Source organism: Crinia signifera, chromosome 12 (genome assembly GCF_055691185.1).
Source record: "Crinia signifera chromosome 12, ASM5569118v1, whole genome shotgun sequence".
Taxonomy (NCBI): domain Eukaryota; kingdom Metazoa; phylum Chordata; class Amphibia; order Anura; family Myobatrachidae; genus Crinia; species Crinia signifera.
Genome location: NC_139228.1, coordinates 72,541,064 through 72,564,869, shown reverse-complemented (window position 1 = coordinate 72,564,869; position 23,806 = coordinate 72,541,064). Strand labels below are relative to the sequence as shown.

The window sequence follows — 23,806 nt, the reverse complement described above, 5'->3', positions numbered from 1 at the left end:
ACCCCACAGGCTGCCTCCCCTGTATCAAAATTACACCACAGGCTGCTCCCCCTGTATAATAACAGCACCCCTCAGGCTGCTCCCCCTGTATGATAACAGGACCCCACAGGCTGCTCCCCAGTATAATAACAGGACCCCGCAGGCTGCTCCCCTGTATATTAACAGGACACCACAGGCTGCTCCCCCTGTCTATCAACAGGACCCCACTGGCTGCTCCCCCTGCCTATCAATAGGACACCACAGGCTGCTCCCCCTGTCTTACCCAGGGCCGATGCAGGCCCGGTCAGCGCCCCAGGTGATCCCCTCTGCTCCGACCTGGTCCAGGGAGGGGAGGTGGATGCGATGCGGCCGCCGACCTACTCTACGGCACGGGGGGTTGTGCGGGCCGTGGAGTTTGCCGTGATCCATGGTGGGCAGGGGAGTGGCACCTCCTGGCAGCACGGCAGTGGAAGCGCCGTGGACAGCCCTCCTCCCCCCGGCGGCACTGGGTGGGCAGCAAAGAAAAGGCACATGGAAAACTTCTCAGCAACTGGGGGCTGGTTAGGGGGCGGTCGGCTCTGAACCGGCCTGGACAGTGGGGACGGGGGTGCGGCCAACGCTGACCTGAATCCAGGGGGGAGTCCAAAGTGCCGCCCTCCATTCTCGACGGCAGCAGTCAAGTCCGTTTCGCACAGACACAGGCTACTTCCTGCTTCCGGCCTCCTGCACTAGATGTCCTCATTGCAGGAGGCCGGCAGCCATTTTTATGTAGACTTTTAACTCAGGCAGCGGACGTGCGGTATACAGCAGGGCAGGGTTGCCGTTCGCGGTGTGTGGCTCCGGCGCCCTGTCAACTTTCTGCGCCTGGAGCTCACGCTCCGCCGGCACCGCCCTAGCTACGCCTCAGGATATATATATATATATATATATATATACTTCTATTGTATCACCACCACCTTGAAATTCAGATGGAGATGAACACTTTCATAAAACAGTTGTACAATTTATTAAAAATCAACACGACAATATCCAATGTTGTTCCATATGGAGTCTAGATCTTTTCAGTCACAATAACCCGACACGTTTCGTATCAAGGTGGTGATACAATAGAAGGCGCACTCAATATCTTTGTTGCTTGTACTACTCTCTTTCCCCCACTAACAGGGGGGACTCAGCGCAGTGAAAGGGCTATCTATCTATCTATCTATATCTATATATATATATAGATATATATCTATATATATCTATATATATATATAGATATATATATCTCTATATATATATATATATATATATATCTAGATATATATATATATATATATATATATATATATAATAAATATATAATTAAAATAAGGACTTTTTTTTTACATATATTACCTAGTCCAGGCCTGGGCAACCTGCAGCTGTTGTGAAACTACACATCCCATCATGCCCTGCCACACTATTGCTGTTAGAAAATGCTAAAACTGTGACAGGGCATGCTGGGATGTGTAGTTTCACAACAGCTGTAGAGGTACAGGCCAGGCCTGATCTACGGATAGAGCACCTCTCCTGCAGCTCCAGGGCTCGCCGGATCTGCCCCGCTGTCGAGAGCTGGCGGAGAGGCGCTCCATCTGACTGGGACGCACATGCGTCCCTGTCGCTCGGCAGTGGGCGGCAAAGTCCCTGCCCGTGTCTGCTTTAGGGAGATGGGCAGGGATGGGGAGGTGGAGTGCAGGGAGGTGGCGGGGAAGCAGCGGTGAGCTCCGTCAGAATGTGGCTCGCAAGCTTCCGTCAGCTGTAGGCGCAACATGAGAACTCCCTTATTATAATTAAAAGTACATTTACATCCCTACTATTGTATCGGTAGTATTCGGCACAAGCTTTCAGTTTGACGTTCTTGCCCTCGTCACCAGGGGCCCATCTCTCATCCTCTCCGAAACACCCCCAGTTAAGTAACCGGCACTAGCAGGGCTGGCTGTCAGCGGTCATTGTTGCTGTTTGCTTTCAGCATTGTGCTAACGATACTTGGTTCTAATTTATTGGCCACACTCTGGCGCAGGGACCTGGTGCTATGGCAATATTTGATACATTTCCTCAGCAGGTCTTGTATTGGAGGAAGGTCTTGCATGCGGCTGACTAATTGTGGCCCTTGTGCAAATAGCGGTGTGTACTTATTGCTGACATTCCTTTATCAGCGTAATAAATGAGTGTGATAAGGAGCGAGGGAGCGGCTGCGTATATCGGAGATTAAAGCACAAACCAAAAAAAATCATATTTGGTTTCCTATTTCATGTTCTATGTCTTTCTTGTGGTTGGTGCCCTGTGACCCTCTTTGTCCACGATTGCCTGAACATTCCGAGCAGTTGGCAGGAGGAGACACTTTTCAGTAGAGAGGCAGAGTATCGCCCCCAGCTATTTATTCTTATTCACTGGCTAGTCTACATATTGGATATCTTGATATATAAGAAAGAGAAGGGTCTAAGGGGGGTGATTCTGGTTCGTTCACCAAGCAGCCAAAATTAGCGAGCCGCGTAACACCGCCCCCACGAATACCCGCCCCTTCGCATGCACACGTTTAACATTACTTTTGATAAGTTTTTGAACATTGGTCACTCTGAACTGAGGAATCATAATATCAAGCTGAGTCAATGGGCCCAATTCAGGCCAGGTGATTATCGACAGTACGCATGCGCAAGGCCTGATTGACAGGTAGCCGGCATTTGTGGGTGGTATCTGGACGTTTTCTGGGAGGAAAATATGGGAAAATATGAGATCAGCTCCGTCCCCAATCAGCCTGTGGGGGTGTGGATCGTAATGTCGACCCAACTTAGGTTGACAGTCATTAGGTCGACACCGTTGGGTCGACAGGGTTCTAGTTGACATGGGTGAAGGTTGACCGGTGTCTAGGTTGGCATGGGTTTAGGTCGACAAATGCGTTAGGTCAACATGGGTTAGGTTGCGAGGTCGACATGGGTTGTTTCACTGTTTTTTTACCCGGATGTCGACACAGTAGACGTGGATACAGTTGGAAGTCAACTGCAGCCGCTCGCTTCGCTCGGAATGCTTCGGGCACGGTGCCTTGCTGCACTGGGCACACTATTTTATTCTCCCACCACGCCCTTGTGGATGGTAGGGCATGAAATACCGCCTGTCGGCACATGCCGGCTCAAAAAACAGTGACAAAAACCATGTCGACCAGTCAACCTTGTCCCATGTCGACCTAGAACCCTGTCGACCTTGTTGCCTGTCAACCTAATGACTGTCGATTTAAGTCGGGTTGACAATACGACCGTATCCCACCAGGGGATAGAAAGCCAATGAAGCAATGGTCTGAGACAGGAAGCCCAAGCAGGGCAACTAGAGAGGAAGATGAGACTAGCAGCAGCTTTCTGGATACAATGTACTGGGGGAAAGCCAAGAAAAAGGTGGTTACAGTAGTCCAGGTGGGAAGTGACCTAAAGTGCAGGAATTCGGCAGAACTACAGTAAAAAGTTCAAAGGGGGACAAGCTGCATATAGGAAGGCCAGTCCCAGGGTCAGCAAGATCCCAGGATTTTGGAAGAAAATCGCCGTGATTTCAGGATTAATTTGCACGTGGCGTGTATAGATTTATGGCGGGCAGTGCTAAGCACCAGCAGCTCAGATGCTGTCCAGTTACCCAGCTGTGCCACCTGATGTCAGAGAACATGCAGTATAACCTCATGCCCGCCCACCAGTCCGCTAAAGGTCCGCATTATGTCGACACAAGCATTAGGTCGACATGGACAAGGTCTAGTCAAAAGGTCGGCAAGGGGTTTTTCACTGTTTTTTGAGCCGACATGTGCCGACAGGCGGTATTTCATGCCTTACCATCCACTAGGGCAGTGGTTCCCAACCTTTTTTCTCTCCCGCACCCCTTGATTAGGCTTTTCATTGATAAGTACCCCCTCCTCTCATTTTGAAGTATGGACAGTACTTAGCGGTATGCGGATCCTTATGCATGTCCTTATATTAAGGAGGAGCGGAGGAGTAGTATACAGCCAGGAATCATGCCCTTCTGTGTCTAGACACTGGTTGTGTATTATCTCCAGGATTCCCGCTAATACCGGTAGGATTAATGCCGCTGCTTCCTCCACCTTTGTCAGTGCTGGGCAGATGACTGCTGATGTCTGAGGGCAGCATGGGAAGCTCCCAGTGGATTGCTGGTCAGGCATATGACACAACATGGTTTGTCTCCATGGCAATGGGCCTTCTTCAGCCATCAAAAGACCTTTTCATCGTCCGCCATTACCAATATTATTTTCAAGTACCCCCAACTGGTCTGCAGAGTACCCCCAGGGGTACTAGTGCCCCAGGTTGGGAACCACTGCACTAGGGCGTGGTGGGAGAATAAAATAGTGTGCCTGAAGCATGGTGAGCACTGTGAAATGTAGCACCACGTCCCCTTGTATGGCTCAGTGTCCATGTCGACATTCGGGTTAAAAAAAAAAACCAGTGGAAAACCCCCAATGTCGACCTTTTGACTGTCAACCTTGCCCATATAGACCTAATGATTGTGTCAACCTAATGACCTGTCGACCTAGACTTATGTTGCCCTTTCACCGTGTCCACCTAATGGTGTCGACCCAATGTTTGTCGACCATTCTTTTGTAGACCTAATGATCCATACCCAGCCACACACTGCAGCATCCCTGCACCACGCCCTAGAGGATGGTAGGGCATGAAATACCGCCTGTCGGCACATGTCGGGTCAAAAAACAGTGAAAAAACCCATGACGACCTCGCGACCTGTCGACCCAAAGTCATGTTGACAGTTTCACCTGTACATTCTATATGTCGGTATTTTAAATGTCGGTATTTTAAATGTCGGGATTCTGTCCTTGTCGGGATTTTGTCCTTGTCGGTATTATGACCCAATCGGGATTTTGACTGTCGGGATTTTCACTGCATCCCATCCTGAGGCCGGTTGCATCTACAATTTACACAAAGGGGTTCGCTTTGAAATCGAGTCATGGTGGAGGCCGAGAGGGGCAGCATTTGGAGGAAGGGTGTTAAATTCGGAGAGCAAGATTATAATCTAAGAAATAAACTGATACAGTAGATACATTTCTGAATGGGAAAGTCCTAAATGTAAATTCCAGCTCCTTATTTCTTCATATACGCCAATGACACTACACCTATTGACCCGGTCATCCTGTTCGTATGTATATGATCCTAAACAGACTGCAAAACAATGCAGTCTCTCGCTCCTTGCAAGCCGTTACATATCCTCCCACAACAAACGTAAAGTATAGTGCAAGAAACAGTTTATCTTCAACTGATCCTGTTCTCAGAAGATTATATGATTCAGTGACATTTAAGACTCTTGCTCTGCTTCGTTCTTACAGACGAAGTCCCGGAAATGCTTGCCGTAAGCAGCCTGTGTTCAGATAAGTGCAAGTTAAGTGCTTGTTAATTTGTTGAACAAGCTTTGCTAATCTTAAATCTGAAGTAACAGTCACCAACACAAACAAAGGTATTATAGGAAACCAACTTTTCCCCAGAGCATCAGTACTGTGTCATATGCATATTAAACCATTGCAACACTCCCCCCCCCCCCCCCCCCCCCTCACTTGTGCATATAGGAAGAAGCATTTCCCTGCCAAAATGTAAAGCTCTGTCGCAGACATGATGTCTGGGATTACTGGGAAGCTTTGTCATGATAAAAAGTTTGACACAAGTGTAGGCTTGGCCATGCTTAACTGGCTACTAGGCAAAGCACTGGCGTAACTATAGCACCGCAGCCCCCGCCACCGTGGGGGGGGGGGGGGGCGCTGTGCATATGGGGGCGCCAGGGGCTGCGGTGCTATAGTTACACCTCCCCCCAATCCCCCGCAGGCTTACCTATTTCGCTGGTCCCGGCGGCTCCGTTCTTCTGCTGAGGACCACCACAAAATGGCCGCCCCCATATAGCACACAGTTCTCTGAAACTGTCTGCTGTATGGGGGCGGCCATTTTGTGGTGGTCCTCAGCAGAAGAACGGAGCCGCCGGGACCAGCGTGAAAGTAAGGCTGCGGGGGATTGGGGGGGTTTGAATGGGCGGCGGGGGGGCGCCCAAAACGTAGCTACGCCCAACCTAACCCCATCTTCCCACTAGAACTATATGCAGTGCTCGGACTTCACTGTGTTTTTACATATCGATGGCCATCCATTCTGTTTGATTGATTGGCCTGAGGGCCAATGAAAATACGGGGGCAGGGCTTTGTGGGTGTCGGGTTCGGAGCTAAGCTCTGTGTCCCAGCTTCTTAGTGAAAAAGCAAAAACAAAACTATTAGTTTAAGCTTGACATCGATGGTGGGAAACCATCTGGTTCTCCCCCATCGCAAAACTATTCGACATCGGTCATAAACCATCTTTGATTTTTAATCATCGATGGTCGATGGCCATCCCTACTGTTGAGTTCCGATGATGGGTAAAGTCGAAGAGGGGGGAACAAGGAGGAATAATATTTTTCTTAAATTAAGACCAAACAAATGGGTACTATAGGGAGGAAACACGATATCAAGCTATGTATGGGTCCGACAGAAAATTCGGGCACCTTTTTTTTTTTTTATTGTAAAGTAGGGACAAATGCAGCATATTGAAATGCAAATAATTCTGCAGTTCCCATGCAACTCTGAAAACATTGTCCTTTTCCCAAGAATGCTTCTTATTTGCATTGCTACTGTATGCATTTAAGATACACAAGCAGACCTTGCTGAATAAAATGATATGCAGCATACCTATATTATGTGTATATTTGCACACAGAAAGTAGGCATGCTGCATATCATTTTAATCAGCAAGGTCTGCTTATGTGTCTTATTTCATAGTGATTTTATTGTTTATTATTTATTTACAGTTTCTTATAGTTGTTGTTTGACATAAATATATATATTTAAAGGCCCCCATACACGCTGTGATAGCAGCGTGCGATGCGATGCGTGCTCCCGCGCAATAACGCATCGCAATGCACGCTGCTGGTGCACCATGTAAGGGCACCTTAAGGCATTAAGGCATTGTATTTATGTATTTATGAGTGCTAACAAAACTGCTATAATGTTCACACTCTGCTGCTGAAGCAGGTGTCTATGTTAGGGGGTAGGGGCTTATCTGCCCAAACAGGCAGAGCCTGAGTGACTGACCACTTGTCAGTTGTATTTGTGGCCATTGATGTCCCATCCGGGAAACTCATAAAATCGCATGAGGGGCCTCTGATGTCTGCGCTGCAGAGAGGAGTTACAGAATAGGCCTCATTAACCCCCAGCATGTAAGAGGTTAAACTGGGAGAGGAGGCCTGTGGCATTTAAGAGTCAGACTTGAATGGGCCGTTGCTTTACAGCCCATCCTGCGTGCAAATTTATGACAGGAAAGGAATTCATTTCAGCGCTCTCCTATTGTCTGATTCTGTGGCTGCACAATCCGGTAAGTGCCCACAGGTCAGGAATGGTTAATATAATACAACCTCGCCTATATTTATTACCCTGCTGTCCAGTTTCAATCTGCTGGGTAATAATAGCCATTTGTGTATTCATTTTAATTGTGTTCTCACTTCAAACGTTAACTATTTCAGTTAACAAAATCTTGGTCACCCCAGGGCCGTCTTTTCGTATGGGCTTAATGGGCACTTGCCCAGGGGCCCTATGCTGATAGCTGAGGATCCCCTTTTCCAGGGATACCAGAATTTTTAATATCGGCCCTGGGGAACTGGAGATATCCAACTTCAAAGCAGCAGTCCACATCCGACCTGTTAATTGCAATTCCCAGTCATATTTCCCAGGTTCTCTCTGACTTAAGCCCTGTACACACACTTAGATTTGCTTTAGATTTGATGTTAGATTTGATTTTCTATTAGATCTGGCATTAGATCATCCCATTCGATTTGGCATTAGATCTGTACTTTTGCATTTGATTCGATTTCGATTTCACAATGTAGGCACAATGTACTCCATTCGATTTACTGGATCGAATTCGAGATTTCCTTGGCTGCACAGTAGATTTTTTCTATCCGATTTTGAGAAAATGGGAGCGCGCATCGAATCGAATGCAGATCGAAAGTGTCCTAAAAACCATTCGATGTGGATTCGATTTTGCTTCTATAAGCAAGATCGAATCGAAAACAAAGAAAAATCTAAGCGTGTGTACACAGCTATAGAGTTTTCTGAGAGTATATTCCAAAATCTGTGACTCTCCCCTTTCTGACAACCCTAGCGGCTTCTCTCTATCCTGCCCAGAACCAGAGATATCAGCCTTCCAGCAGCCGGTCCCTGCTCCAGCTCCAAACGTCTGGTGTACAGTTTTATATTTTTGTCAATGGATTGCTCTGGCTCCTGATCTCTGATCCCCAAGTTCCCAGCACCTCCTGAAAGTTGGGACTCTAGGTGTTTATACTATTGAAGGCTAAGAAATCTATTTCCAGATAATGGCGATATCTGCAGTCAAACAAGTTGCCCTTCCACTGGAAAATGACGAATATTAAGCCCACTCCATTATCCAACCCTCCCCTGCGTATAAAACACCCCCTACCTCCCTGGAAGTCATTAACAAGGGACCCTTCAATCAGCTCAGTGCCCCCTTCCACACGTTAGTGTTCTACCTCCCACCACCTGTGCAGTAAAGGAGTAATTAGCAGAAGTTACTGCTCCAGGTCCTACATGTTGAATGGAAGATAGAGCACCCCCTGCCACCCGTGGGGCATCAAAGATGCTGCTGATAGCACCCCCCACCCCTAGGAGGGGAGAATGGGAAGGGCCCCAGTGCATTGCTTTGCCCAGGGGCCCACACTGCTGTTAAGATGGCCCTGGGTCACCCACATCCATAAAGAAAAGTAGAATATGATACAAAAGTCATGTCCGGCACAGTTGGCATAGGGGTTAGCATTACCGCCTCACAGCACTGAGGTCGTGGGTGATTGGTATGTTGAGGCGCTAGGTGGGACTGTGTGTGTGTGTGTGGGGGGGGGGGGATATGGTTAGGGTTTGGGGAGAAGGGGTTATGGTTGGGGGGGGGGGGGGGGAGTCCAGGGGAAGGTAAGTATACTTGGCCATTTGACATTCTGAATGTTGCCTTACTTGGTGTAGCCGACCATTCTATGCGGGAAATTTACTATGATGTGTATTCTACTTCACATGTGATCAGAATCTACTTATTTATTTATTTAGCTCCCTCTAGAAGATAGTAGACAGGATCTGATTGGTTGCCTATAGCAACATCACATGTGAAGTAGAATACACATCTTAATAAATCCCCCCCTATGTTGGGAACTGGTGGCCGTCTGCTGCTTACCTTCCCCAACATGCCACCCACCTGGGTCTCCATCCCTACCGCCCAATCACACCCTGTCCTGCTGAGCTCTCTGTTCACACTGTTCCCTCCTGTTTTTTGCAGGGTACCTGAGCATCTTGTCAAGAGTATAACCTGGCAGACACTACAAGCGGTGAACTTCTGCCACAGGCACAATGTAAGTCTGTAGCGGTCTGTATTGTAAGGTTGGGGTATTGTGAGACCGACATCTGGAACAGAACTGACAGCGTTCATCTCACCTGTGCTGCATCTCTGACTGTTCTAGCTCTGTGGTTGCAGGAGGAGCGCTAGTGACAGTATTGGTGGGCTACTATGGTGCCATGGTGTGTCATTCTGTGGGGGCACAAATGATGCCATGGTGGGCTACTATGGTGCCATGGTGTGTCATTCTGTGGTGGCACAAATGCTGCCATGGTGGGCTACTATGGTGCCATGGTGTGTCATTCTGTGGTGGCACAAATGCTGCCATGGTGTGCTACTATGGTGCCATGGTGTGTCATTTTGTGGTGGCACAAATGTTGCCATGGTGGGCTACTATGGTGCCATGGTGTGTCATTCTGTGGTGGCACAAATGCTGCCATGGTGTGCTACTATGGTGCCATGGTGTGTCATTTTGTGGTGGCACAAATGTTGCCATGGTGGGCTACTATGGTGCCATGGTGTGTCATTCTGTGGTGGCACAAATGCTGCCATGGTGTGCTACTATGGTGCCATGGTGTGTCATTTTGTGGTGGCACAAATGTTGCCATGGTGGGCTACTATGCTGCCATGGTGTGCTACTATGGTGCCATGGTGTGTCATTTTGTGGTGGCACAAATGTTGCCATGGTGGGCTACTATGGTGCCATGGTGTGTCATTCTGTGGTGGCACAAATGCTGCCATGGTGTGCTACTATGGTGCCATGGTGTGTCATTTTGTGGTGGCACAAATGTTGCCATGGTGGGCTACTATGGTGCCATGGTGTGTCATTCTGTGGTGGCACAAATGCTGCCATGGTGTGCTACTATGGTGCCATGGTGTGTCATTTTGTGGTGGCACAAATGTTGCCATGGTGGGCTACTATGCTGCCATGGTGTGCTACTATGGTGCCATGGTGTGTCATTTTGTGGTGGCACAAATGTTGCCATGGTGGGCTACTATGGTGCCATGGTGTGTCATTCTGTGGTGGCACAAATGCTGCCATGGTGGGCTACTATGGTGCCATGGTGTGTCATTCTGTGGTGGCACAAATGCTGCCATGGTGTGCTACTATGGTGCCATGGTGTGTCATTTTGTGGTGGCACAAATGTTGCCATGGTGGGCTACTATGCTGCCATGGTGTGCTACTATGGTGCCATGGTGTGTCATTTTGTGGTGGCACAAATGTTGCCATGGTGGGCTACTATGGTGCCATGGTGTGTCATTCTGTGGTGGCACAAATGCTGCCATGGTGGGCTACTGTGCTGCCATGGTGTGTCATTCTGTGGTGGCACAAATGCTGCCATGGTGGGCTACTATGGTGCCATGGTGTGCATCGTCTACATACATTAGGTCAACCACTGAAGGTGGACAGGGTCATTAGGTCGACACAAGCATTAGGCCAACATGGGGAAGGTCGAGATTCAAAAGGTCAACATGGGTTTTTGCTGTTTTTCTTAAGTCCCGAATGTCGACGCAGGCGATATCGGCACCATGTCGGTGCCCCGCATCCCCTCCACTCCCTAGTGGATAGTATGGTATGAAATACCACCTGTCGGCTGTAACAAAAGAACGTGAAAAACCCATGTCGATCTAATGCTTGGGTCGACCTAATGACCCTGTTGACCTACAGCCATATCGACCTTTTGAGGGTGTCAACCTAAGGCCGGTCGACCTTCAGTGGTCAACCTAAAGTATGCCGACATTCCTGTGGACGACACAGTGACCATATAAACAGGAAGTCCGTGGAAGCTCCACTCTCTCTGTTTATTTACAAAGTTATATTGAAGATTGGATGTTTCCCATATCATCCAATCAGATTCTTCATCTGATTTGGTACCTTCTAGAAGATAATAGAATCTGATTGGTTGCCCATAGCAACATCCCATCTTCGTATATAAACCCTTATAACTGGGTTTATATCCCATTGCGCTGATATCCTTCTCTTTTTCCACCCAGTGTATTCACCGCGACGTGAAGCCAGAAAACATCCTCATTACCAAGCACTCGGTCATCAAGTTGTGTGATTTTGGATTTGCCAGAATATTAAGTGAGTACTGAACCACAGAGGGGGACGGATTGCCATTGTGGTCTTGGCTGTGTAGGTACAATAAGCAGGGGAACGCTGGAAGGCAATGTTAGGGGGATGCTGGGAATTAGACTTCTATTGGTCAAGCTGATAGAAACGTTACTGGTGGACTTGTGTCCAGCCAATAGGAGACCTCTCTGGATATAATGTATGCAGATAATAGGCCTGCTTCAGACCTGATGGATAGAATCAGGCTGATCGGGGGCGGGGCTGACGTCACATGACTTCCCCTCAAACACCTGGCCACGCCTACGTTTTCCCTGACACTCCCAGAAATCTGCCGGTTACCACCCAAAAATGCCGGCTTCCTGTCACTTACCTTGCAAACAGCCAGCGATCAAGAAAACCAGCAGGCTTTTACCGCAGGAAGGCCTCGCACATTCGCAGTCTATCGATTATCGCCCGGCCTGCAGATTCCCAGCTGTGCGATCAGACCCGAATCAGGCCCAATCAGTCAAATCTGTAGGTGTTGCGATAGCTGGCTAGGCTCATACATTCTAGCAATTAGTTGTATAAAAATCGTATGATGAATCTAAATCAGGGGTAGCCAACTCCAGTCTTCCCAGAGCTACCAACAGTTCATGTTTTCCAGATTTCCTCACAGAATCACAAGTGAATTAATTACTATGTATCAGTAAGTAATGAATACACCTGTGCACCAGCTAGGTGGCCTGGAAATTGGGAACTGTTGGTAGCTCTCGAGGGCTGGAGTTGGCTACCACATAAATAATCTTGTAAAAAGAGTCTTGTGTCACTACTACTTTTAGAAGCATTATTATTGGATACTTAGTTGCATTGTGTAGTTGTGCAAAATGTTCTGTATCAGGGGTTCTCAAACTCAGTCCTAAGGACCCCACACAGTTCACGTTTTCCAGGTCACCCGGCAGGTGCTCTCATTACTCACTGACACATTTTAAAAGATCCACAAGTGGAGCTGATTATTTCACCTGTGATTCTTTGAGGAGACCTGCAAACCATAGACAGTGTGGGGTCCTGAGGACCGAGTTTGAGAACCTGTGTTCTATATAATCTCCGACATCATTTTATCTTTGACTAACAGCCGGGCCCTGTGACTACTACACGGACTATGTGGCTACTCGGTGGTACCGCGCCCCAGAACTGCTGGTCGGAGACACACAGTACGGACCCCCGGTGGATGTTTGGGCCATAGGCTGCGTGTTCGCTGAGCTGTTATCGGGGGTACCTCTTTGGCCAGGGAAGTCGGATGTGGACCAGTTGCACCTGATCAGGAAAAGCCTGGGTGAGTTACAGGAGGACAGACCAGTAATACAGAGCTGCTGGGTTTGGTCAGTTCTGTTAGTGTGTGTGTTCTCTTCTCTCCATAGGTGATCTTATTCCCCGGCATCAGCAGGTCTTCAGCACAAACCAGTACTTCAGCGGGGTCAGCATCCCGGATCCCGAAAACACAGAGCCCCTGGAACTGAGGTTTTCATACGTCTCCACACAGGCTCTGGGACTTATGAAGGTACAAACATCCCTAGGGCACATAGGGCCTTATTTTGGTTCATTCTTTCTGACAAAATCCTTCTTAGATGGGCAAAACCATGTGCACTGCAGGTGGGGCAGGTGTTACTTGTGCAGAGAGAATTAGATTTGGGTGAGTAATTTTGAGTAAAAATAAGGCCCATAATTAGGAATGTTCCCAAAGCCAGTTGCCCAGGATTTCTGTTGCAGGTTCCTATAGAATTTAAAGGGAATGTAGTATTATTCCCTACATCGCAGACCGTAAATGAGACCTGATTAGGGAAGCCAGTCCCGAATCCCAGGATTGAAAAATGCTCAATCACGGGATTCCCAGGATTGGCTTCCCCAATAAAATAAAAAAACGACCGGCCGCCCCACATATTTACTTACATGTGATGGGCGGGTGTGGCTGGGTTGGTGGGTGGGCGGGATGATGCTGCCGAGAGCAGGGTGGGTGAGCGTTGTCTCCGGGAGCGCAGGGCGTGAGATAACGGTGCGGGCGGCACGTCCATAATCAAAGCAGCTCAGGCTGGCTGCGTGGCCCGCACAGCGCGACTTCTGACATCGTCACTCTGCGCAGAGCTGCACTGCTGGGTACGGGAGAAGCCGTATGCGCAGTCTAATCCCGAAATCCTGGGATTAGAAAAGCCAATCCAGGCGTTTTGGGGGCTAGACCACCCTAGACCTGATTAATAAGTCCTCATGACGTCCGCGCCCGCCCCCATTTCGACGTAAAGTAAGTATAGACTTTTCAGACCAAAGGGTGGAAAATTTCGATGGTGAGCGACTATCGAATCATTTTTCCTTTGTGCAGCCGCGTGCGAGCCGATGTATAAGCGTACGCATCCACTTGCATGTTAGTGCGGGGATTCGCTTGTCGGGGGGAGGGGCATGTGTTTGTCGGGCAGCATTTACCTGCTTGTTAGGCAGATAACATACCCAGCTTACTGAACAGGTTTGGTTAAATTAGGGTTGGTTCTATTTTGTACCTGTTTGTAGCAATAGTCTGGTAACCTAGGCAAATAAACCCCCACGTTTGGGGTATCTAGGCTCAGAATGTAGGGATCACATTGTCCCTGATAATAGAATAGCGTTACTAATATGAGAATGGATTATTTATGCGGGTTATAGTAATTTGGATGAATGAATGGTGTGTTATATAGAGGTGTGATGTCACCACAGTGCTCCTCCCACTAGTGACATCAGCATCCTATCACTACTCTGTGCTGCTAATGTTGGCACACCTGGCTGTATGTTGCCCCACAGGTTCCCATGTCCCTACACGTGTGCACATGGAGTTGGCTAAATGCAAATGATGATTGGTGCTTAATTATAGTAACTTCCATACTCTGGATAAGGGCCAGATGTATCAAGCTTCAAAAAGTGATAAATGGAGAGAGATAAACCACCAGCCAAACAGCCCCTACCTGTCATTTTTCAAACCCAGCTTGCAGCATGGCAGTTAGTAGCTGATTTGGCTGGTGCTTTATCTCTCTCCATTTATGAATTTTTGAAGCTTGATACATCAGGCGCTGAGTGTTAAAACACTAATTACCCCCCCCCCCCCCCCCCCCCCCCCACACACACACACACACACACTTTTACCTGATGTGTCATCCCATGATTTTTGGGGGGCATGAAGTGGGCGATGGCAAAGTGTAACCGCCCTTACTTGGGGGAGTGTAACAAAAGCTCCATATGACACGTGTACGGGGGGGAGTAGTAGCCGGTGTCTGATGGATCTCTGGCACCTAATGTGGCCGTTGAGGTGGCTGATGTGAGATCAGTGAGGGGCACAAGTTTCCGCTTGCAGAGTATTCTAGGGGTGCGCAGGACGGGTCCTGCAACCGCAGTGCACGCCTCTGCCTGATTGGACAAACAGAGGCAGTTGTGGTGAGGGTCTGTCGCCCACAAGTGGCCGGGTCAGGAACTGTGCCGCGAGCAGCTTCGCTTATCCGATCCGAGTTGAATCAGGCCCACAGTCTCTAGTATGTAATGTGACCTGGTAATCCATGTTGACCCCCTGTCCTCCTCTATCTCCCTGCGCAGGGCTGCCTCCACATGGACCCCGCAGAGAGGCTGTCGTGTCAGCAGCTGCTGCAGCACCCCTACTTCGATAGCATCCGTGAAGAAGAGGAGTCCGCAAAGGACTCGGAGCGAGTCAGCAGAAAACAGACCAGACTGCACAGGAAATACTTCCCCGGGGTACGTATTGTGCGGACACAGAGAACCCCTATTGTCCCCCTAACTGTCACCGTGAGTAAAACAACATTGTTGTATGGTATGAATCAGTCCCTATATGTACTTGCTTATTACTTAATGTTCCAGTAATCCAAATAATCGAACCTTCTTGCATCCTTCAGACAAGTCATGAAGGTTATGTGCAGCACACTCTGATATAATCTAGAAAGGGATCACAAAAAGACGAGATTGACAGCAAAATAATTATTCTGTACATGTCAGGTTAAGCCTCTAAGTTGTCTATTATCGCCTCCTTTTGTCCATTGTAACACGCTGCCCTGAGCAATCTGCAGGCTATTAATTAACTACAGATCCGTCCACAATACATCCAACCTCCGTACGCCATGCAGCGCGAGGTGCCTGGCGTGAGTGAGCCGCATTAATCGGCACAGTCTCCTGCTGAGTCCTAGTCACATTGGCCCTTATTCTGGTTGGTGCGGTAATATCCGCGTGCGTTCGTGCCGCCGATGTTTTGTGTCTGCGCATGTGCAGAGGCGTCTCTGCGCATGTGCGAGCGGGGCGTACGGCCAAATCCCACATGAAATGTGAACACTCCGAACAGGGGGTGGAGAGGGGCGTGAAGGGCTATTTGGGCTCATTACCATATGCATACGCCCCGCGTTTCATGGGAGTTCCCATGCAAACCCTGGGCGTACGTATGGTAATGCGGCCGTGACGCACGTGTAGGGGGCGGACATATGACATCGCCGGATGTCAGCTGCCCGCCCAGATCCCTGCTTTTGCACGGAAAAATGTCCGTGTGGTCTGAGGTTGCGTGAGCTGGTAGACCACTCGGTCTGCGACCATCGAATGATGGGGGAGGTTCCCTGAGATGGAGGAGGCGTATTCCGTGAAAAATACACGTGCGGTCCGTTCGGCCAGCTTCTTACCGCATACGGACGGAGTTGGCGATCCGTATGGAAGGCGGGGTTTCGCACGCACGGTCCTGGCCGCATAATCGGCTCCGGCCGCACCGATCAGAATAAGGGCCATTGCGATTAAGACACATTTCTGGCAAAAAGTTGATCAATGCCGGAAGATTCTCATACGACCTGGCGTGCCAAGAGGGGTGTTTGGCGTGACTGCAGCAAAGATGTATGAGAACACATAGGAACAAGTGACATCACTATTATACTACAGTGATGTCACTGGTGCTTATTAATTTGTTAGGTTGCATTAGCTATTATATTAATACCACCGAACACATAAATGTCCTTCTCCGAAAAGGACGTGTCACAACATTACCTAGATGATCTTAGGTAATGTACTGTAATGAATTTCTGAGCACTTTGGGGGCTGTTCAGTCTTTAGTGTAGCAATGGGCCTAATTCACACTTGATCGCAGGACGAATTTGTTCTCAAAATGGGAAAACCCATGCTGCACTGCAGGTGGGGCAGATGTAACGTATAAAGAGAGTTAGATTTGTGTGACTTATTTTGTTTCTGTGCAGGGTAAATACTGGCTGCTTTATTTTTAATTTTGCAATTTAGATTTCAGTTTCAACACACCCCACCCAAATCTAACTCTCTCTGCACATGTTACATCTGCCCCACCTGCAGTGCACATGGTTTTGCCAATTTTGAGAACAAATTTGTACTCCGATCAGATCTGAATAAGGGCCCTAATTCGCACTTGAATGCAGGACAAATTTGTTCTCAAAATGGGAAAACCCATGCTGCAGTGCAGGTGGGGCAGATGTAACATGTGCAGAGAGAGTTAGATTTCGGCGAGAGTGATCAAATTGAAATCTAAATTGCAGTGTAAAAGAAAGCAGCCAGTATTTACGCTGCACAGAAACAAAATAACCCATAACACCCCCCCCCCCTTCCCAAATCTAACCCTCTCTGCACATGTTACATCTGCCCCACCTACAGTGCAGCATGGTTTTGCCCATTTTGAGCACAAATTTGTCCTCCGATCAGGTCTGAATTAGGCCCAATATGCGAATTTCAGTCCTCGCGCTGTCCCTGAACTACAAATCCTGTGTAGTTTATTTAGCGGCAGGTACCGGCAATTCCGTTTCTGTCTGCAGATGCTGGAGTGCGTAAATGTCCCCATTGCTGTGTTAAATCTCTCGCTGTGTCTGTACTGTACGTCTGCAGCCTCTGACTCTCTCCGATCTCTCCCGTTACAGCTGCAGCACCTCCCGCAGCTCACCAACAGTAACCTCCTACCAGTACCGGAGAGCAAGAAATATTACAACACAAGAAAGTTCAACTATCGCTTCCCCAACATTTAATGAGAGAAAGAGACTAGTGAAATATTTATTGTACCTGGAACAATGCGGCAGGAATTTGCGAGCAGAGACGAGATGCGGCACTTATTCCGGTAAACAGCGAGCTCGGCCTTTGAAAGTTGTTTATAGGATCCGGCAGTTGAACCGCTAATAAACCTCATTGTTGCTTCGTATGTACTGAAGCTGAGACCATCTGTGTTTGTGTTCCAGAGACGGACAATGTAATTACACTTGCACATTCTCCTGTGCCGCAGACGGCTTCCACTACAGCGGCTTTCTGTCTGTCCCTAACTACGGTCGCATTCACAGCTACTGTACAGATTATTTTACAGGTCCTATAATGTTTCATTGTAAATACATTTACTGGGGAGTAGGGAGTGTACTTTGCCAGCCACGGGGTACATTGGGTGTAAATACCAGCCCTTGCCCAGCCTGAGCTACTGTACTGGACAGTATCCCTGCAGTCTACATATGGTAGAAGAGCCAATAGCGTGCGCTGAACTGTCCTGATTGGGTTGGGACAGTAACAATTTGTGGGCTCTACTAAGGAGATTTATCATCCTCGATAGCCAGCAGGTCTGAATTACCCCAATAGTGCCTTATGCCTCAGTGCAAAATGGATTTCTCCTGGGGCGACATTCCCAGGACTAATGGTTCAGCTTTATAAATGTGTGTACATAGGGGTTTATTTACGAAGATGGGATGTTGCTATGGGCAACCAATCAAATTCTATCTATTATCTTCTAGAAGGTGCTAAATAAAGAAGTAGATTCTGATTGGTTGCCCATAGCAACATGCCATCTTATAGAAAATAAACCCCCATGTATGTTTATATGTTTGCATTTAAAACATATAAACATACATGTAATGTTATATGTAATATACGTGCTGGCTGCTGGTCCCTGAGGATTGGCAGTGATGTTCGTTTCACAGCCGCTGCTGTACCCAGGGGGAGGCATTCAGCTTTTCCTTGTCATTCCCCCCCAGATGATAAAACGAGCCAATAGGAGCCTGGGGGCGGGCTTAGAAAAAGAAAAAAATGAGCTCTGGCAGTGGCGGCTGTGAAACACACATAACTGGACCATAACTGGACTGATCTGCAACCTACCGTCTTTGTACTGCGGCATTGGCATAACTTGGCACAGCCGCGACGTACACGTTCACAGCTGCGATGGCATTAGGGTACTGAATCGGGCCCATAGGCAGCAAGCACACCATTATATGGACAGCATCTGCTTTCTGCCGGGGTCATACCATTCAGTAGTATGAGGAGCTTTTCCGTTACCCTTAGAATACACAAGACTTTATTGTGACTGCAAAAAATTCTGACATGTTCAAAATGTCTATGAATTATGCCGACATTATCAAAATGTTGACACAACGAAAATCAAGTGAACATTGTTTTTACTCTTTTTTTATTTTATTTTTATTTATTTTTTGTGCCTGTTGACATGGACCCCATATCCCCCTTCTATCCCTACTTGGATGGTAAAGTCGATTTCTAAGAAAAAAATTTTTGGCATGTCAAGCGTTTAAATGTTGACATTTTGACCATGTCGGCAAAATGTATGTCAACATTTTGAACATGTTGGCATTTTGACCTTCGGCCAATGGTGGTTGGCACTTTGACTGTCGGTAATATGACTGCATACCCTCACATCTACCCGTGGGTCTGTTGAATAAGATTTCCATTAGATGTAGACCGTAATGATCTGGATTAAGCTGGCGCGAGCCGGCCTTTAATTTTCCACTTTGCAGCATTTGTTTATCTGGCACCGCATTACCCGAAGGCACTTCCAGTTATTCATTAAACTACAGAGATTGCCCACAAACTACAGTACAATATTCTGTACAGACCTTAGATAATGACTATCCGCACATTTGGGACAATTGCATTATATAGAAATTGCATACAAACTACAATGATGTTTTTTTTTCACAATCTACAGCTATGGGCAGAGTTGGTATTAGTCCGTGTTTATCGCAATTGTTCATTTATCAGACCAGCTTGAAAGAGTAGTATCTTAGGCGAGATCAAATCTTCTATTTGGCTGAAGGTAAAGCTCAGAAAATACGGTGATTACACAAGTTGTGTCTTTTGAAGGTCATTGCGTGGGTTTTCTCCGGGTACTCCAGTTTCCTCCGGGTGCTCTGGTTTCCTCCCACAATCCAAAATGGCTAATTGAGTGTGCGTGTGCATGTGGTAGGAAATATAGATTGTAAGCTCCACTGGGGCAGGGACTGATGGGAATGTTCAAATATTCTCTGTACAGCGATGCGGAATATGGCCCTTATTCAGATCTGATCGCAGCACAAATTTGTTCTCAAAATGGGTAAGCCATGCTGCACTGCAGTTGGGGCAGATGTAACATGTGCAGAGAGAGCTAAATTCGGGTGGAGTGTGTTGAAACTGAAATCTAAATTGCAGTGTAAAAAAACTGTCTATTCATGTTACATCTGCCCCACCTGCAGTGCAGCATGGTTTTGCCCATTTTGAGAACAAATTTGTACTACGATCAGATCTGAATAAGGGACGGTACTTATGTAATATCTGGACTCCCGTTTTTCTTATGAGACCGCGTCCCCTCGCGGGGCTCGCTGCGCTCGCCACACTATATAAAATCAACTCCATGCGTAGTTGGATAGTAGGCTATGAAAAAATAGGGTGCATTTAACATGGGAGTCCAGATAATACATAAGTACCTAAAGGCCATAGTGTGCGCTGTATAAGAAACTGGGTACTTGTTTCCTAGCACGGCCACACCGATTAAGATCGGGGTGGTCGTGCTGAAAAAAATCGGGTCGATCGCATCGCATGCGATTTGGTCGCATGCGATGCGACCGACCGATTTTTGACCCGATTTTTTCATTAAATCCAATGTAAATTGGGTCCCTGGGACCCAATTTTACATTGGATTGAATGAAAAAAATTCCAAACCCCCCCAAATTGAAGCGCGTACACAGCGCCCCACGATAGACGGCAACCCGAAGCGTGTCGAGCGCAGCGAGCCCGCGAGGGGCGGCGGTACGCGTCCTCCGACCTTTTCATGCCCTACTATCCACTAGGGCGTGGAGTGAGAATAGAATAGTGTGGCGAGCGCAGCGAGCCACCGAGCCCGAAGCGTGGCGAGCGCAGCGAGCCCCGCGAGGGGACGCGGATACCTTCACAGGTAATCGCGTCCCTTCGCGGGCTTCACAGGTGTCCGCGTCGCCACGGACACCTGTGAAGCCCGCGAAGGGACGCGTTTACCTGTGAAGGTATCCGCGTCCCCTCGCGGGGCTCGCCACGCTTCGGGCTCGGTGGCTCGCTGCGCTCGCCACACTATTCTATTCTCACTCCACGCCCTAGTGGATAGTAGGGCATGAAAAGGTCGGAGGACGCGTACCGCCGCCCCTCGCGGGCTCGCTGCGCTCGCCACGCTTCGGGTTGGCGTCTATCGTGGGGCGACGACGGGGACATTTATAATGTCAAATGGGTCATATTGACCCATTTCACATTTTTTTACATTTTTACACCATTTCAATGTTAAAATTTTTTTTAACATTGAATCCTATGTAAAAATCGGGTGCATCGCGTCGCATCGCGTCGGGACCAATGTTAATGGTCCCGACCGACGCGATGCCCCCGATATTTTACCGTTCACGACAAGATTTCAATGTTAAAAAAATTTTTAACATTGAAGTCAATGCAAATATCGGGGGCATCGCGTCGGTCGCGTCGGGACCAATGTTAATGGTCCCGACCGACGCGATGCCCCCGATTTTTGTTTCCTAGCCGGCAAAATGGACCTGATTTCAAAAGAAATCGGGTCCATCGGGGTAATCGTGTCCCTTAATTAAGGGACACGATTACTTAAGATTGTGGCCGTGCTAGGAAACAAGTACCAGAAACTGTTAATAAATAAATTAACCAAAGCAATAATCACCTACAGTATCACAGATTATGCAACAAAGGCTTCTGCCCAGGTTCCAGTGGGCCTAAAGTTTTAAGACCCGGACAACAGTCCTTGTCTTAAGGATGTCTGTTTGTGCACAGATGGTTTAATGACATTGAATGAGGTACTAATTTAATTACCTGTCCTTAAGCATGGATATCCTTAACCTTGACTGTTAAGGTGCCCACACACTAGAACAATTTTTGGGCCGATTGGCCGATTTTCGATAAATCGGCCGATATTTACCGATAATCGGTCGATGCTCGCTCCCGTGGATCTTTTGCTAAATCTTCTGATCTTACGTGCTGCACAAAAGATCAGAAGATTTAACAAAAGATCCATAGGAACGCACACGGGATCTTAAGAGAAATCTTTGGTAAAGATGTGCGCTTGCCTGAAATCTTTTGTCCAGGACGGACAAAAGATTTGAAGGCTAATTTATGCGCACATCTTATGATCGCAGATCTTTCTAGTGTGTGGGCACCTTTAGGGTGTTGGAATTACAGACAGGTGTGGTACAGATATAGGTAGATGCCGGGGCATGCTTCGTGGTGACCTGTAGACGGCGCTGTGTGTACATAGGAGTGTGAACAAGAACCAATATCTCTATGGTCAGCGAAAACTCATGTATGTGCTGATCTATAAAAGAATGTGCAATGTTTGATCTATAGCAAACCCAGTCCTTATGGAACCCTAACAGTGCATGTTTTCAAGATCACCTTGCTGGAGCACAGGAGTGTTAACTGTCTAACATAATAGATCTATAGGTGCAAGTAATTATTCCTGAAGTTTGCTTGAAAACATGCACTGTTAGGGTCCTATGAGGTCTGATTTGTGTAGGCCTGCTCCAACGTGTAAAGTCGGATTCACACACTATAGGATGGTGCAATGGATGCTCCAATTTCACTGAATTCTAGAACACACTATATAAAGCGTACATTGTAATCTTATGTACGACTTACACTATAATGCACGGGAAAATTGTATCCAATTAATTATTTATCCTGTACAGCAGTGGTGTCAAACTCATGTCCCTCCAGCTGTTGAGGAACTACACGTCCCAGCATACCCTGCCACAGATTTTATATAATGGATTGCTAAAACTGTGGCAGGGCATGCTGGGACGTGTAGTTCCACAACTAGCCGGAGGGCTGTGAGTTTGACACCACTGCTGTACAGTGTGTGCGGCTCATCAGGTGGGACACTGAATGAAAACAGCGGATTGGTCCTTCCAATCCTCCAGGGCGACATATAGGACGATAGTGTGTACCAGATTACAGGGGGAATTCAATTGGCCACAGGAATTAACCGCTGGCTAATTGAAGCAGCGGAGTTATGCAATTACAGATGGTGGCTGTTGTTAATGAGGATTTATTGGCAAGCTGGAGCAGACTCTAAAAGACAACCGTGTTAAATGGCCCGTTTATGGGTGCCGCGAGCAGTTTAACCCATACGTGCGCAACTTATCCTGGATTCTATAGGGTTTATTTACTCATTTTTTTTCTTCTATTGAAGATGGGATGTTGCTATGGGCAACCAATCAGATTATATTATCTTCTAGAAAGCGCTAAATCAGGCGTGTCCAAACTGTAGCCCTCCAGCTGTTGTAAAACTACACATCCCAGCATGCCTTGCCAAAGTTTGAGCATTCCCTAATAGCAAAAGTGTGGCAGTGCATGATGGGACTTGTAGTTTCACAACAGCTGGAGGGCCATCGTTTGGACATGCCTGCGCTAAATAAATAAGCAGTAGTGCCTGATTGGTTGCTATGGGCAACACCCCATGTTTAATAGAACTGCCATCTTAGTAAATTGACCCTGTGTGTAACAGGGTAATTTACAGGCCAAGAAAAAAGGTCTGTAATTGAATAGCCCCAAGTGTTCCACCCTTTTTCACCAATGGTAAATGATCACTGCTAACTGAATTCCTGTTCTGTGTAAATGACACTGACTATGCTAGGTAGGAGGTGTGTGTGTGTGTGTGTTTACACACATACCTGTTGTATGTATGTCACAAGGTTCTGTTCATATTATATAATGTCATATTTTACAATTAGCAACTATTTAAACAGTAAAATAATTCTGACTATCATATAATAATATTTAGATATGACCTGGACTGTTATAATCCCCAGTCCGGTTGCGGAGAATTCTCTGAATAGTGCAGTTTACACTCCATGGGAAATAAGACATGTATAAAACACAAATCAATTTTTTTTAAAGAAAATGGGCATTTTTTACCGATAAGTGCCAAAACGTGTCCGGGATTTTTATACGCTATTATTCGGCACAAATTAACCCCTTGCTGTCCCCAGGGCAGTGCTTGGCTCTGCAACAAGCTGGATTACAATAACTCTCTCCGGTGCTGTGTAGAATAAACT

At 47.4% G+C, this 23,806-nt stretch overlaps 1 protein-coding gene across 2 annotated transcripts in view; it reads left to right on the top strand.

The window, feature by feature from the left end:
• CDKL1 (cyclin dependent kinase like 1) overlaps positions 1-23,806 on the top strand; it is a 79,731-nt gene that overhangs the window by 25,298 nt on the left and 30,627 nt on the right. Inside the window, exons 4-9 of one of the 2 annotated variants that reach the window (XR_014466318.1) lie at positions 9,347-9,419; positions 11,399-11,489; positions 12,589-12,789; positions 12,875-13,014; positions 15,063-15,218; positions 17,390-18,195. Coding sequence is in view for 1 of the 2 variants with exons in the window: in XM_083167544.1 (XP_083023670.1) it covers positions 9,347-9,419; positions 11,399-11,489; positions 12,589-12,789; positions 12,875-13,014; positions 15,063-15,218; positions 17,390-17,494 (766 nt within the window). In the remaining variant the exon portion in view is untranslated. Of the gene's footprint in view, positions 1-9,346; positions 9,420-11,398; positions 11,490-12,588; positions 12,790-12,874; positions 13,015-15,062; positions 15,219-17,389; positions 20,464-23,806 lie in introns of those variants that run through there. The other variant, XM_083167544.1, reaches the window with a different exon arrangement.